Below are 15,489 nucleotides of genomic sequence, written 5' to 3'. Positions count from 1 at the left end.
ATCATTTCTGTCACGAATCCTGTGCTCGAACGGATGTGCATATTATAACAACTGCAAGTTTCAGGCGAATGGAATTGCATAAGCTTAAATCACACTTACCATACGCACTTTTGCACAGCAGAGTAGAGGCTGGCCAACATTCTGCCCGGGAGTGAAGGACCGAGCGAGCCGGGAAGAGTGGCTCCCTCTGCCGGTGCGGGAGCGCCACTGGGCCTGGGAGCCCGGATCCGCCCTGATGTCAGAGTGACAGTGCTGACAAGATGGCGGAGGGCAGGAGAGCAGAGTGAGGAGGACAACACAATAATATATCGTAACTGTTACAACGCTGATTATCATTTTAAGCGCTGCTGTAGGGTGGGTTTCGAAACACGGGCGCCACCTTTTTGGACAAGCAGTGGTGGGATGGTAGCGGAGCACATGCACCCTTGTTTGTGTGTTACGGTGGGAGATCTGTCCACGGAAGACGAATTGCACACCAAAGCAAAAAGCCTGCGCTCCCTTTCGTGAAAAAAATAAAATGCCGAGGCACAGCACGTCCCCGGCGCGTATATTTTAAAAAAACTGTCTCGGACTGTGATCAGTATGCGTTGATTTTTATTTTTTTATTTTTGTAGTTCATGTTCTGGAGGTAAATAGTTTGGTTTTCATCCAAACAAAAAAAAGGGAAGGACCCTTCGGAAAGCTGGGTAAACCTGATCCGGGCTGCCTGAAGTCAGTCTGTGATTTTTTTTAAATTTATTGTTTTCTGTGGATAAATTCTCGTATCTACAGGGCATAACCTATAAATCCAAGAGGACAGGAGTATACAAATTCGCATTTGCTGGGATCCGAGTTAGGAGATCGTGTTGTTGTTTCTTGACAAGTTCTCGGGCTTAAACTGCTGTACGCCATGGCTCACTCCCCGGTGCAGACTGGCCTGCCTGGGATGCAGGTAAGACATTCACCTTCCATTTTCTTTAAATGTTCATCCTACTAAGTGGAAAAACATTACACGACTCTGAAATGCGTACCGCGGCAAACAGACACAATCGTTACTTAAAAACATCTGTAGCTTGCCAAGCGGCAATATTGTATCGCACTAGGCGGAGAACTGCGGTGAGACGTTGTGCACAGCAGTACACGAAAGCACATTACTCGAAATCGTGGCGCTCTAGCCGGCTTCGACTCTGTAGAGATGTTGCTTTTGGTGATGCAAACATTTCCCCTTTCCTGCACTTTTAAGTGTAGGAGTAGCGAGGAAGTGGGGGGACTACGAGAGGCCTGTGAGACCTAACCCGCTTGAGTCCCGTGTTCTCCGGGGCACTGGAGTAATTGAGAGCCGTCCGTAGGGACAGGACCACCGAAGTGCAATGTGTATTGCTGTACTTAATTTCCAAGCGAAATGTTGCGTTTGTTAACAGCCGAAACATACGAACACTAACAGGAAAAAAGTGTCTGTACAGCATTTGCCTTTAACGACAAATGCTCTTTGCGAGAGTTAGATATACGGACGGTAGATATGCATCTTTTCTAGGGGTTAAACCTTTGAATAGTTGAGGGTAGAAGAGACGCCCTTGAGGATGTTTACTTTCAACATTTTTTTACGATTTTGGCCTGTAAAGGAGAGCACTCCTGCCGTATTCTTTGTAGCAGGATGGTGTACCGAGTGTAACCTTTGCATAGAGCAGTAAAGTTTGCTTCGTTGTGGGGTTATTTAATCAATAAATATAATTTTTGATTGGACAGTTGTTCTATTTGGGACGTATTGTAAAGAACAAGGGTTAGATTAAAATATAACGTTAATTACAATGCTGTTGGAATTGTGTCAGCAGACGACTTGAAAATATGAATCCTTTTGCAATTCCGCAGAAGAGGTGCCTCTAATTTAAGGTCGTCAGTGTCTTGATTCCGTGCACTTTTTTACTGTATTAACTAAGTAGATAATCACAGAGTGAATCGTCACCTAACTGCTATGTTATGCCTATTTGCTTTCAGCACCGACGTGGTCAAAAAAAATATCTTTAAAGGAATCACTTTAAGATAATACAAGACCTAAAGGAATACGAAAGAACAGTTCAGGACGTTTCAGGCTGACATGAATGCATGACTGCATTCAGGCTGCTCAATTGCTCAACTACAAAGGCTGTTTAGAGATTAATGGATTTCTGCCTTAACAAGTGTTAAGTAGCAAATTCTCTCTAGTTATGGCTGTGAATCTGTGATGTCATCCATAATTGACACATTGGCAAATTGTACGTCATTGGGGCCTCATTGTGTATCTGGGATTGAATTGGTTGTTGAAGTGTTTCCCCCAGTCAGGCTTGTATTCAGCAGAATTCATAGTATTCAAAGAAATTCAGCTAAAAAGGTTGACCGTTGAAGGGGAACCGAATGACTAAATGCTTTGCTTCTCAGATTTCTGCATGTCTTTACATGTGACATCCTGTTGATTACACTAGAAATAACACCACAATTTACAAAAGAAATTGTAAACCTTGCGAAAAGAGATGTTTGCCATGTTCTTTGTTGTAATGTAGAAACTCTAAAGTACACAGTGTGTACTGTATAGATTTTCATTTTGCTACTGCTGTTCAGAAATAGATCTCCACTTTCTGCACACAAGACTTTATATTTTACAGAGCTAGACTTTTACAGTTCATGCTATCTTAACTTTTTAAATGCCATCTAAAAAGATGTGAGATAGTGTGCGTAAAATGTTTAATCTCTGAATTATTCCAGATAGTTTTAAATATATTCCAAAATGCAATCCTTTAACTTAAATCAGGACTTAGCATTCTGATTATTAATTTCCAAGAGCTATCAGAACGTGGGAACTAAAAGGATGTTTCAGCATTACCTGTTACTTAAATGAGTAATTTTCAAGCAGACTGAACAGGAAATAACATTGGCATGACAACTATTTTGAGTGTCAAAGTATGTTTTAGTCATTTTGTGTAGAACATGATGTAGATAAATTAAATCTCTCATCCTGAGTTCAGCTGACACGTTCAGACTCCTAAGAATGAATGCTGCAGTTTAAACAGCGAAGATTGTACAGTCGTCATAGTGTGACGTCTGTCCACACTTCTGGTCTCATTCGAAAGTTGAGCTTTGTGCATTTGGAGTTTTTCTCTCCTTTTACATTCTCTGCCTGTTTCCCCTGGTAGAGCTCTCACATAACAGAAGTTACAATTCTCAGTCCTAGGCAGCCCTCTCTTCCAGCAGCTGGATGGCTTTACTTTCTCGCCTTTCTGTCCTCAAAAACTTAATTTGTAGCTACCTGCAGGCCACGCATTATGTCAGAATTACAAGAACATGGTTAACAAAACAAGACATTTTAAATATAAACAACTTTTTACAGATGCGAGGTCATCGTTATTTCAAGTAACCACTGAGTAACAAAGAAAGTACAGGGATAAGGTTATCTTTGGTTGTTAGAATTACAAGACATTTGAGATTATCAAGGTGTAATATAAAAAAAAATATAAAAACCATTCCTTCAAAGTCAGTCAAACCATTTGTGGTACGCAGAGCGCAGCCAGGCGGTACGCCATATGACCCTGGAACTTTGTTGTGTGCACTGAAAAATTGGGACTGGTTTTCATATTTTCTATTTTAATAAAATTAGTTTGTGTCAAATACGCAGCCTACGTACTATGATGCAGTGCGCGCTAATACTTGAGTGGACACAAGAGCTACTATGTAATGTATTCTATAGGAATGCGTGCTACAAATGTAAGTGACCAATTGTATTTAAAACAAGTTATCTCCAGCAAATAGGGAGGTAGGAGAATGTGTGTGATTTTGGAACAATGCCAATGTTGTAAGCACAGGAAAGCATAGAAATGCGTACTATGAATGCTAGCAATCTTGTAAGCACAGGAAAGTGTGATAGATAACAGAAAAATATGTAAGAACTGTTCTAGGTTAATTTGAGAAAAGTATACAGAGCGTCTCTGTGTTTCGCTCCCATGCGCATGAAATAAAAACTTCTTTTAACTTCTGGGACAAACTCCTGAAATGGAAATGGGGAAAAATGCAAGCTTGCGGACCGCTAAAGCAGGTAAGACCCACACTACTTGTGAAGGACTTTGTTTACCGTTGCCAAAGAGCTGACACGTATTATGCGTGGAGAAAAGGCTGCTAAACAGCTTGACCTGCTACCCCCTCCGAAAGACACAGTCACTCATAGAATTATTGATATGGCGGACGATGTCAAAAGTACGCTGATGGAGCGCGTTAAGATGAGCAGATGCTTTTCACTGCACTTAGATGAGTCTATAAATATCGTTGATTTGGCCAATTTGCACGTTTACATTCGATACGAGTTTGAGGGCATGTCCCATGAGGACTTTCTGTTCTGTAAGCCGCTACCACCAGGAACTACAGGAGAGCACATATTTCAGTTTCTGAATGAATTTATCAAAGAGAATGGCATCGACTGGATAAAATGCGTTGGAGTTTGTACAGTTGGTGCTAGAGTGATGACAAGCCGTAACAGCGGTGTAGTTGCACGAATTAGAGAGGTTGCTCCAGATGTGAACTGCAGCATCCACCACGAGGCCTTGGCCTTCAAGAAAATGCCTGACAATTTAAAATCTGTTAGACTCTGTTGTGAATTGTATCAAGGCCCCACCAATGAATTAACATCTGCTTTGCTCGACTAAACAGGCTCACCCTTCTCACTGAAATGGTGCTTTTTTATTGTTTATTTTTAATTGTTGTTGTTCCTTTTGTCATTCTGTAAAGCGCTTTGAGAAGCCACCTTTAAAGGTGCTATATCAAATAAAGTTTATTATTATAATATTTATTATATGTGTATGTGAGTGTGCGCACGCACGCTCATGTTGGTCATTGAGAATTTCTGGGGTTCCTATGAGAAGATGACTTGTAGGTGGTACTTGGATGCTTTGGTGGTACTTGGTCCAAGAAGTTTAAGAACTACTGTTCTAAGGGAATTACTGCACCCAAACCATCCCATCTGACCATATCAAAATGCTCCATTCCTTAGCGGTGTATTGTTAACAATGGTATCCCACTCTGTGGCGTGCTCAGCAAAGAGTTGTTAATGAAACTGGCTGACTCCCCCTAGGTTGAAATTTGCAGTCTGTTACGTGCCTGTTTTGCCATGGACTTTGCATCAGTGCTCCACTGTTGCCATTTATTGATAATGCCTTTACCTTGGATTGCCACGCTGACATCGTGTTCAACGCTGTTGCTCGTGAAACAGCAAGTTGAGCTGTCTTGGCCACGAATTTCCAACCAGTAGTTTCCCCTCTTTCAGTATCACTGAGCTATATTCTTGCAGCATTGCTATCCATAATTTTAAGCAACCAGGCCCAACCAGCTTGTTATTTACATGACCCTAAGCATGACCCACATTTGGGATGGTATTTGGTTTTTAATGCATCAGCCAAACCTCTTTTGAAGCCCTATCTTTAAATATACTCAGTGTCCCTCTTATACAGTATGCATGCTGCGATGTACCATTGATTAAAAAAAGGTTCACACATCTGTTTTTCTTTGTAGATGTGTTTATATCATATGTATTTTTCCCATGAAATTCTGTAAATTACGCATGCATCTTTATCTCTTATCTCAATTGCAGCAGTAGCTCTTACTGGTAGTCAGCACTGTATTTGCCTTTATTCATATGAATGGTTCACGAATATGCAAAGAACTATTGAGTACTAGCTTTGCAACTAAAAGACGGGTCTTGAATTACCCTTTAGGCCATAAGGCATTAGATTGACAGTAACGGGTGTCTTTGTTGTGGCATAATAGAATGCAAACTGGGGCACAAGCTTTCACAGCAGTTGGAAAGTATTTTTGGTGGTAAGAAGACAATTGCCCATATAGCCATCACATCTGCAGAAATAGACCTTCAGGGGATAGTTGTCATAGGTGTGCAGCTGCATTTTGTAAGGTACCTAAAAATGAATATTGTTAAACCAAGAGCTTTCTTTATTTGAAAACAATCTTTTAACTGGAAAAACCATTTGGAAGCAAATTCTCTTTTACAATGACTCAGCGATCCATTTAGACAGCAGGGAATTTACTGGGCTATGCTAAACTAGCGATCTGAGTGAAGCACCTTGCTCAAGCAGCTGCATCTCGTCTTGGATTTGAAACCACAGCCTTCTGGCCTGGAGACCAGAGCTCTGACCACTGTGTCATCAAATGCTTTTTTGCTGCTGTGTTCCTTCTTGATTTTGTTTTCACTCCTTTTTTGAATTGATCATTCGTGACTAACTTTAATAACACTGAATGACTTTGCCTGTTGCGTAAGCAATTAATCACCTCATTCGTGAGAGAGTTGATTAGGCACATGTAATGAGGTGCTTTAAGATGTTGAATGTCAAGCCTGGTGGATATGAAGAATAAAAGGATACAGAAAGGCACTGTTTATCAGGAGAGCAGTGCCTTTCTGCCTTTGGTACAAGTAAGTGGACTGTACTGCACCATCTGGGATGTTTACAGCCAGCAATTTCTAATCTGGCCAGATTAAAAATTGTAACGCCAACAGTGTCCTTGAGTGTTAAGACCACAATCTAAGAGACCATGACTCACGAGACCTTGCCGAGACCAGACCACAATGCAGTTGTGATGACCAGGTGAGGATTGTCTAAGTACTGTAGAAAAGCCCTAGTAGAAGTTGAGGGAAACCTTGACTGCAATACACCACATTGATCAAGTCCTGCAACCTCACATGCTATCTTCCCTGTGAGTAAATCCTGATATGACAGCAGTCAAAAAGGAATGTCCTCCTGCTGGTCATGTAACAATGACTTTTTTTTTGTGAGATGAGAATGTGACAGTTGTGTGCCTTGCCCTGCTCACTAGACTTTGGAGCTTCATTGAGCATTTGAGGGATGAGCAGTGATGATGTGTGGCATCTAGGGCTTAGAGATCATTTAACAAGGCTCGTGCTTTTCCAGGCTTTACAAGAGGAAAGGTATAGAATCCTACACGACAGCATCTGCAGTCTGATGGAAAGCATGCATTGCAGATGTCCAGCTTGTTCCTTCCAACTGTGGCCACACACAATAGTCTGACGTTTACAGTAGACCCCTTGTTGATGACAAAAGTTGCTCAGCATAATTAAAGTGTAGTCTGTTCAATTAAATGTCATTCTACACCTACTATAAAAAGATTGTCATTTTCCAGTTTGTGAAGCTGTTGCAGTCATAATTACGAAGTTTCTTTTGATGCTAAGTGTAGGTTTGTTGAGATGCAGTAACTTATCTGGATGGTCCTGTTCTGCCATTAATGAGAAAAGGGAAGATTTATGTAATTTTTAAAGACTCTCCGAAGCTTATTAGGATTCAATGGTGGGAAACAAGGCATTTTTAAGAGATATTGTGGATTTACATGTAATTTAACTTCCTTTCCTCTCTCATTTCCTCCATTTCAATGAAGGGTCTGTATTTTGTAGGGAAAAGGCAAAAAAAGAAGTAATTTGAAACCCAAAGAAGAGGCAGCTTATTAACATTAGGAGAAGAGGTTGCTTGTTCAATTTTGCATGACTTTCTTGTTCCTGTTGTAGTAAAGCTTAATATGTTTTCCATTTTGTGGGTATTCCAGGGCTTGTTCTTATTACATGGCCTTTTCAAGTTAACATCAGATTTTAAAGGCACAGTGTGACACATTGTGCTCCTGCAGTTCTTTTTCTCCTTTTTAACCTTAAATCATTTTGGTAAACATCCTATTTAGCCAAGTAGTGTTGGAGCTTTTTTGGTGCCACTGTATGCCGAAAAGGAATACTACAGGTTTATCGAACACACTTTGGCATTCAGCAGTGTATTTATGCAAATGTTTTTACAGAATAGAGTGATTAAAATAACCAGTGCAAAGCCATAGATGACAAATGACAGTGTCACGGATGACTCGATTGTTCTATCTCCTGTAACCTTGGATTGTTATTCTTTTGGAATCCTATTGGAAATATGAAAAACTAGTTTGTATTTCCCTGCACTTAGCAGTAGAACACTTGCATTGTGTTGGCCCAGAGCTTCAGAATGCAGAAGTATTGAGTGTTCTGTAAACAAATGGCATTGCAAAGCCTCAGGTCACACAGAGGATGTTCCACTGCATTGCCTGTCCTGCTGTAACAGAGCAGATATTTTATAGGTATATACATATTTTGGAACTGTGCTGCGCACACTTTTTTCCTGCGTCTTTGCAGGTAACTTGATTCAAGTAAAAAAAAAACAACTGACTTATTCGTGCTATACCATGCCTTGTACCCAGTTTCCACCGAGCTGAAGGTTCATTCCAGCATCAGTGGCCCCATTTGTTGTACCCCATCCAAGTCTAGTTTGATCAAATGTCTCCTGTTTTTTAAAAGCGAGGAAACATGGCTTTGCCCTTACAGTAAATGTACGGTCACATACATTACCTGGCTTAACGTTCCCAGAAGCCGCAGATCAGCTCCTTTTGCACTGTCACTTCCTGCTATGATAGGGGCAAAGCAATTTCAGCCACTGAGATCCAAAGTTGGGCTTTCGTTCTCAGCATAGCAGGCTTTTTGCTATTCTAGGGTCATAGAATTCAGCCAAGGAAAATACAGATTGCTTCGCATTTGCTCCCAGTCTCATCTGGAAAACATAATTAAGCACACAGTCAAAGCCACCAAGGGTGTACTTACCATGGGAATCTTAATCATTGTCCTTTAGAAGGAAGTGAAACATTAAATATGCAGGGATCTAAATTAGCTGTTTTATCACATTCGTTTTTTGCCTTTGTTTCCCCTGCAGTTTTTACTTTTCAGCTGTTTATACAAGCCCGTCTTTAAATACTTTCTTTGCCTGTTTCAGAGCTTCTTTCATTTTTGTCAAAGTACGGCAATATTGCCACTTTGAACCATTGTTTTTGGCATTCATCTCTTGCTGCCTTTATCCCAAATATATAGTTATGTAGGTCTGTTCTTGGCCTTCTTCATACTAGACGGAATTGACATCTTTAGTTACTTTATCTCTGTTTGCTGCTTTCAGCTGACTTCCCTTCTCACGAGAGAGAGAGAGGAAGTGTACGATCCAAAGCTGGAGGGCTCCGTCTCTGTTTGGGGGTGGGGGTGGGGGGAGCAGTACTTTCATGGAGAATTGTGCCCTGTGAAATGTGCTGATGGGATGCAGGTTGTTGTGGCATGATGGGGACAAAGATGCACACCTGCACAGTCATCTCCAAACAGCAGGAACATCACTGTTTTCAGTGGCTTTTGAAATGGTTTTCATCAATGCATTCTGCATAACCTTTCATATGTTCTGTTCTAACAAGGTATACAGTCACCATGTTACCCTCAGGTAATACGTCTGAATAGAGCCATCTCAACAGAGTGCAGCACCTGGAGAAACCATTTTAAACTCTGGAGTGAACATGTGCTTCTGTGTGTAGCCTAGATCAGCTTGTTTAACCAAAGCAAGTTAACCCTTGATTTCTAAATATAATAAAATGTGATAGCCATCCAAAGTCAAGTCACATTGTGAAACTGACGCCTGCTTCATAGTATGTCAATGAGTAATTCATGCAAAATAAATTGGGATGCTTAAAAGACTAAAACTAGGAATGACCATTGTAGGTTTTCTTTTCAGCAGCAGTGAGAAGGAAACAAAAACACAAGGGCTACCGTTAACAGCTGAGACTAAGGAGGTGCCTTGCGTGCTGATTGCTAGTATCGGTGTGAATGTAAGAGGTGGATTGTTCTGGTGGAAGTGGAGTAATCTATAGCAGTCGTCGGTTTATGCCGTGTCAGTAGTGCAGCCCTGCGAAATGTGCTGACAGGATGCGGGCTGTTGCGGCGTGATGGTGATGAAGGTGCACACCTGCAGTGTACCTGTTGCTTGTGCTTCTGGGAAGCCTCTGTGGCAGAGTGGGCTGTTTTCCCAGTGTCCTTCAGTCTCTGAAAAGTCTCTTTCACTGATCAGTTTTTATTTTTTTATCTCATTGCATTATCAAATAAGTTAATTACTACCATTACTACAGAATCTGGACAGCAAAGGCCGTCCTGTGCTCAAAGTGGGCTGTCCAGTGCCTTATGTATTCAGGGCACAGATCCTTATTACTCTGGAAAATCCAGCACACTAGGATTTGGGTTTGAAAATAGTGTGCTTTTTTTGCAGCCCTTGACTCCTTGACTCTGGTTGTGGAGATAAACCAGGTGTCGGTAGGTCTCTGTGTTTCGTTTTTTGTATACATCTTTTTTAAAAAAAATACTGCTTGGTAGATCAGGAAAAGATAACATACCAGTATTTTCTTGCACAGTGGCAACTCTTCATTGACACTGTTGTTCTAATCCAGTGGGCAGTGATGATGATGGGATGGACATCCCAATTTCAGATAACAGGACGAAGCCTTGTTAATAAAAACATGAAACTGAAAAATGTGCAATGTTCATACTTCATAGCAACAATGATATCTTTATAATAATTCTTCCTCTGGAGCAGTGGTTTAGGAAAAATGTCTCTTCCTATGTATGATAGGACAGGCAGTGTCTTTGATGGTCTTCTCCAAATGACAGTGCGTCTCAGTGGTAAATAAAGCAGGTCCCCTCGTGTACGTTTTGAGAAGAAGTATACAGATTTTGGAGAGCGATTAAATGTTGTTGGCATCATTTGGATTAATTAATCATTCATGGCTGGCTTCGACTCAAAAGACAATGGAGTGTTTGACTGTCGTATAAACACAAAATCACCTCATTAGTGTGAGATGTGATTGAGCACAGGTGATGTTATTTAACCTGTTCAGTTTTAAGCTTGTTGGAATTTAAAAAAAGAAACACCCAGAAGTTAGCTCCTGTGCTCAGTTATCAAGAGACGAACACCTTTGTGCCATGGGTATGTATGAACAACAGCAGTGGAACCATGCTTTTTAGTGGTGAATCAGGGTTTTTCATAGACAATGTCAGGGAGCATTGCCCAGACATTAAGAAACTTAAGTTTATCATTGTCTACAGCTAACAGATGAGGAGGTCTCCCTGGGATAGTCAGGGCAGTAGTGTGTGGTCCCTACAGAACTCCACTATAGTTTTAAGATGGAGGCCTGACTGAAGGGAACTATACTGATCAAGTCCTTAGATCTTCTTTGCTACCTTTCTCGTGGGCTCATCCTAAGGCAAATCTTTGTGCTACTCATGAAACATTGGCTTTCTTGCAAGTGTAACCCCGGCGTCCTGGCCAAATTTCCCATTGGCCCTTACCAATCATGGCCTCCTAATAATCCCCGTCTATGAATTGGCTTCATCACTCTGCTCTCCTCCCCACTAATAGCTGATGTGTGGTGAGCGTTCTGGCACACTATGGCTGCCGTTGCATCATCCAGGTGGATGCTGCACATTGGTGGTGGTGGAGGGGAGTCCCCATTACCTGTAAAGCGCTTTGAGTGGAGTGTCCAGAAAAGCGCTATATAAGTGTAAGCAATTATTATTATTATTAAGATGAGAATGCTACAAGTATGCTGTGGATGCCCTACTGTCCAGACATTGACAGTAGGGCATCCATTGAACGTTGAACGTTCAATGCCTCATTGAACGTTGTGGAATGAGCTGGGATGACAAGTGCCATCTAGGTTTCAGAGGCCAGTGAACTGATACAGGCGTGCCAGCTTCTATTACTCTATGAGAGAAATGGGACAGAATCTCACAAGACAGCATCTGCAACCTGAAGCAAACCACACGTCACTGATGTACAGCTTGTATATTGTACATCTTAAGAATGAACTCATTTTCAGTTGAAATCTAGAGGTTCTTTGATAAATGAGTAACAGCAGTAGATAAATTATCTAGTGTTTCCTAGTAAGCACAGAAGTTTTGATTGCAAGAAGGTGAAAACGCTTCACCTTGGTTTGGTTTCAGCTGAAATTAACTCCAGAAAAAAACATGCTAAAGCATCCCATTCTTTGATTTTGTGTTGTCTGTGGACACTTGAGCATTTCTGGCGATTTGGGGACTGGAAAAGAGATTAAATCAGATGTGTGGGTTTGGATTTTGACATAATCTTTCATCTTGGGTTAATTTCAGGTCACTATGTATTTTTAGAGGCATTAATCTTTCCGGTCTAACCAGTAACACTTGGGAATGCCAGGCTGGAAATGAGCCTAAGATCTAGGTCACTTGGTCATCTCATAAAGACAATGGGCATGTGAAGGGCTGTTTAAACAACAGAGAGGGTACTTTGTGCCATTAATTAATAAGGCATGTAGAACTATGTGCATTATTCAAATTACAGATATTATTTTCACTGCAGTTCAGACAGCAGGAAAAAGAAACTTTTTTATTTGCTCCATTTTAGTAAATATCAGGAGAGACTATAAGACCTTTTTTCAGTCTGTATAAAAATACCCTCTTTAGATGAAACATACTCGGGTGTTATTGTTATTGTTTCACAACAATTCACTGTTATATTGAAATGTCATTATTTCCCATATATGTGTCAAGCATCCCACATTGCCGTCCTAAAGCAGGTGTGCAAGAAGGGTGGAAGAGAGAGTCACATTCTCTAGAACACATCAGACCAGTGGAGTCAAGCAATACACGTCTCCCTCAGGGAAGTTTCTGCCTTTGCAACAGTGAAAGTCTTTATTGAAATCACCTCGCATTGATGTGCTTTCTTCAGCACAAGGAAGTGCTGGCTGAAGTCAAAAGTCAACACATGGGACTTCTTGAGGACCAACAGTTAAACAGGAATCAGACGGCACAAGTGCAAACTATTAGGGAAGTATATTTAGGATAGAGAACTGGAAGCACTCCTTTACACAAAAGCTATGAAGTATGGACTAAGCTGCTCAGCCACGATGTCAAAGAGCCCACTGCCTCTGCTTACAAGAAACTGTTGCATGAGACACTTTGGTGACTTAAGTATGAAGAAATAAGTGAGCAAAATCAGCCAAAAGATCTCTCATTTGTAACCCTATGTCCTGTTCTAACAAGGTATTACCCTCAGGAGTGCTCTGTCAGAATGGAGGACTTGCAACACAGTGCAGCACCTGGAGAAACCATTTTAAACTCTGGAGCGAACATGTGCTTCTGTGTGTAGCTTAGATCAGCTCGTTTTACCCCCGTTACCCTTGATGTCTAAATGCACCAAAATGTGATGGCCAACCAAGTTCAAGTCACACTGTGAAAATGCAGCCATTTCCTTGTGGTTTGCCAAAGAGTAATTTATTCAATATGCATTGGGATGCTTAAAAGCCTAAAAAATACGAATGACAGTTGTACGTTTTCTTCTCAGGAGCAGTGAGAAAGAAAAAAACACCAGGGCTACAGTTAACAGCTGAGACTAATGGGGTGCCTTGTGTGCTGATTATTAACACATCTGTTGCCTCGATGACTTACCAACAAGCTGCCGTTTGAAAAGTAGGCTGCTTTCATTAGCACTGTACATCCCCCGGCTTGCTGACTCACTCCATCTTTCGTCTCCTTGCGCAAGGTGGCTCATTTCCCCTGGCCTGGGTTCTCTGCAGAGCTGTGCAGTAGTGTTGCTCCTTTTTATCTGGGGACTGGGGCTGGAGTTAGGAATGAATACAGTGACTCAGTGCCCTCAATTTACTTTTATCCTAGTTACAGTTACCCAGCTGCTAGTTCTTTTACTGCTCAAAAAACTTTATGGTGAAAGAACAAGTTAGTTTTCATTAAAAAGCCAAATTAACAGCCTGAAAGTGGTCTCTGTTTTTGCCTTGTCGTGCTTGGCCTTGCTGAGCTACGGCGGGGAAGGGATTGTGGGAGATATCTGGTCTCTAAAAGGGCAGTAATCCTGACACAGAATAAACAAGGCTGTCCCCTCAGGGGCAGCCATTGTCTGGTCTCTGAATTTGGGTGTCCTGGATCAAACAGGAATTATTTCAGAGGGAGTTTCAGGAGGCTTTGGTGATTGTTTCAGACCTGCTGACTGTCGAAACTGCAGTCGAGTTCCCAGCGTATAAAATACATGCCCCCAGCTCATGGTTATTTTTTCCATTGTGGTGAAGGAAGTCTGACCCATCATGTTCTCAAAAGCTTGGTTTTCACCCGGGCTTTTTTTTTACCTTCAATGACTGCATTATTGCTCAGAGATCCTTATTGCAGTCACCCACACTGCTGTACAAAATGTCTGTCTTAAAAATGAACACTTTAAGAAGTTTCTCTGTCAGTTTATACCACACGTTAACATCTTTAAGAATAACATTTCAGAAGTTTTGAGGAAACTGGCCTCCTCATATTTATAGTGTTTTTTTGTCTTTTTATAAAATGGTTTTAGGCACAAGTAAATTATCCAGCAGGCAGTGTGTACTGATTTTAAGTATGCAAACACCTTAGTCTGAGACAAAGAATGAGCAGAAAATCTTGTTACAGTTTTCTTCTATCCACGAAACGTGTATCCAGGTTAAGATATTTTCAGATTAGAAATGAGGAACATGATACTGAAAACTGTAACATCACTTCATTTGCAGCAAGCAGCCTGTAGCATGTAGTCCACAATTTCTGTAGACTGAAAAGATAAGTCATTAAAAGAGTTCTAAAAAGTTTGACAGCTGAACAGATATGGGAAGCGAATACTTCAGCAGAGTAAGAAGACCTGAATCACATTAAGAGTTGGACTATACTCATGTAAAAGATCTTAGAATGAAGAGAATATTCAGTGCTATATATGAGAGCAGGGGAACCTTTAAGTCCACTATAAATGTCACAGGCAGGTAGTGCAGTTTACAGATAACAGTAGTTACATGAAGGGGTGTAGTAGTTTTAGTACACGAGTTGCAGAATTCTGTCCTAGTGCCATAGAAAATATCTCTGTAAGTTATAATAATGTAATACTAATGAAATGTGAAAGCATGGGGATGTGAAAGCATGTGTCAGTTGTTCAGATGTCAGAGCAGGTGGAATAAAGATGGGATTATGATGCATTTGAAGCTCATTTTAATGAACTGCATAGAATTAAACGTTAACGGCAACATCTCCAAGAGGTAGGTTAATTTTCAGCTTCATCAACAACTTTAAAGCCCAGCTCTTCTACAAAGCTTTCTTGAGAACTTGAGACCATAATCCCATAGGTTTAGTTTAGTTGCATCCACATTTGGAAGAAATTATTGAATTATTAAATGAATTAATTCCTTGAATTACTGCCATTACAAAACAGACACTTGTAAGGTAGAGAAATCACAGTAGTAGATTCTGACTAGGTCAATTTGAAATTCCTCAGCATCTGTAAACACTGAAAAAGATGCTGGAATCTTTTCCCCTAATCATACACTTTGTTGACAGGAAGTAATGAAAATAGTGACAAAAAACAACTGTAAAATTCTAAGTGCAAAGAGAATGGAAACTCTTGGCTTCAACCAGTCCAGGAGCACCTTAGTCACTGTACCCACTTCTTGGATAACTGCCATATTTTCAGCTGCTTCATTGAAAATATCTTATTATTCGATTTCTAGGCTTTTGTCCTCAGTAGTAGGTTTCAAGCAAAAAACAAACACGACTGTAAGATTTCTAGCAAATGCACACATAGCCAGTCTGCATTGGATTAACCCGGCTTGGTATAA

The 15,489-nt window shown here is 40.8% G+C and overlaps 1 protein-coding gene across 1 annotated transcript in view; it reads left to right on the top strand.

Moving 5' to 3' along the window:
• The first annotated feature begins 233 nt into the window (after nt 1-233).
• The window catches only part of LOC148836051 (serine/threonine-protein kinase 24), a 52,517-nt gene continuing 37,261 nt past the window's right edge, over nt 234-15,489 (top strand). Inside the window, exon 1 of the mRNA XM_088912608.1 lies at nt 234-931. Within this exon, the coding sequence (XP_088768734.1) occupies nt 890-931 (42 nt within the window). The 5' untranslated portion in view covers nt 234-889. The remainder of the gene's footprint in view (nt 932-15,489) is intronic.

Source organism: Atractosteus spatula, chromosome 4 (assembly GCF_055471065.1).
Source record: "Atractosteus spatula isolate fAtrSpa1 chromosome 4, fAtrSpa1.hap1, whole genome shotgun sequence".
NCBI classification, from domain to species: Eukaryota; Metazoa; Chordata; class Actinopteri; order Semionotiformes; family Lepisosteidae; genus Atractosteus; species Atractosteus spatula.
Note: the sequence above shows the minus strand (reverse complement) of the source record. Positions and strands in the feature narration are given on the sequence as shown.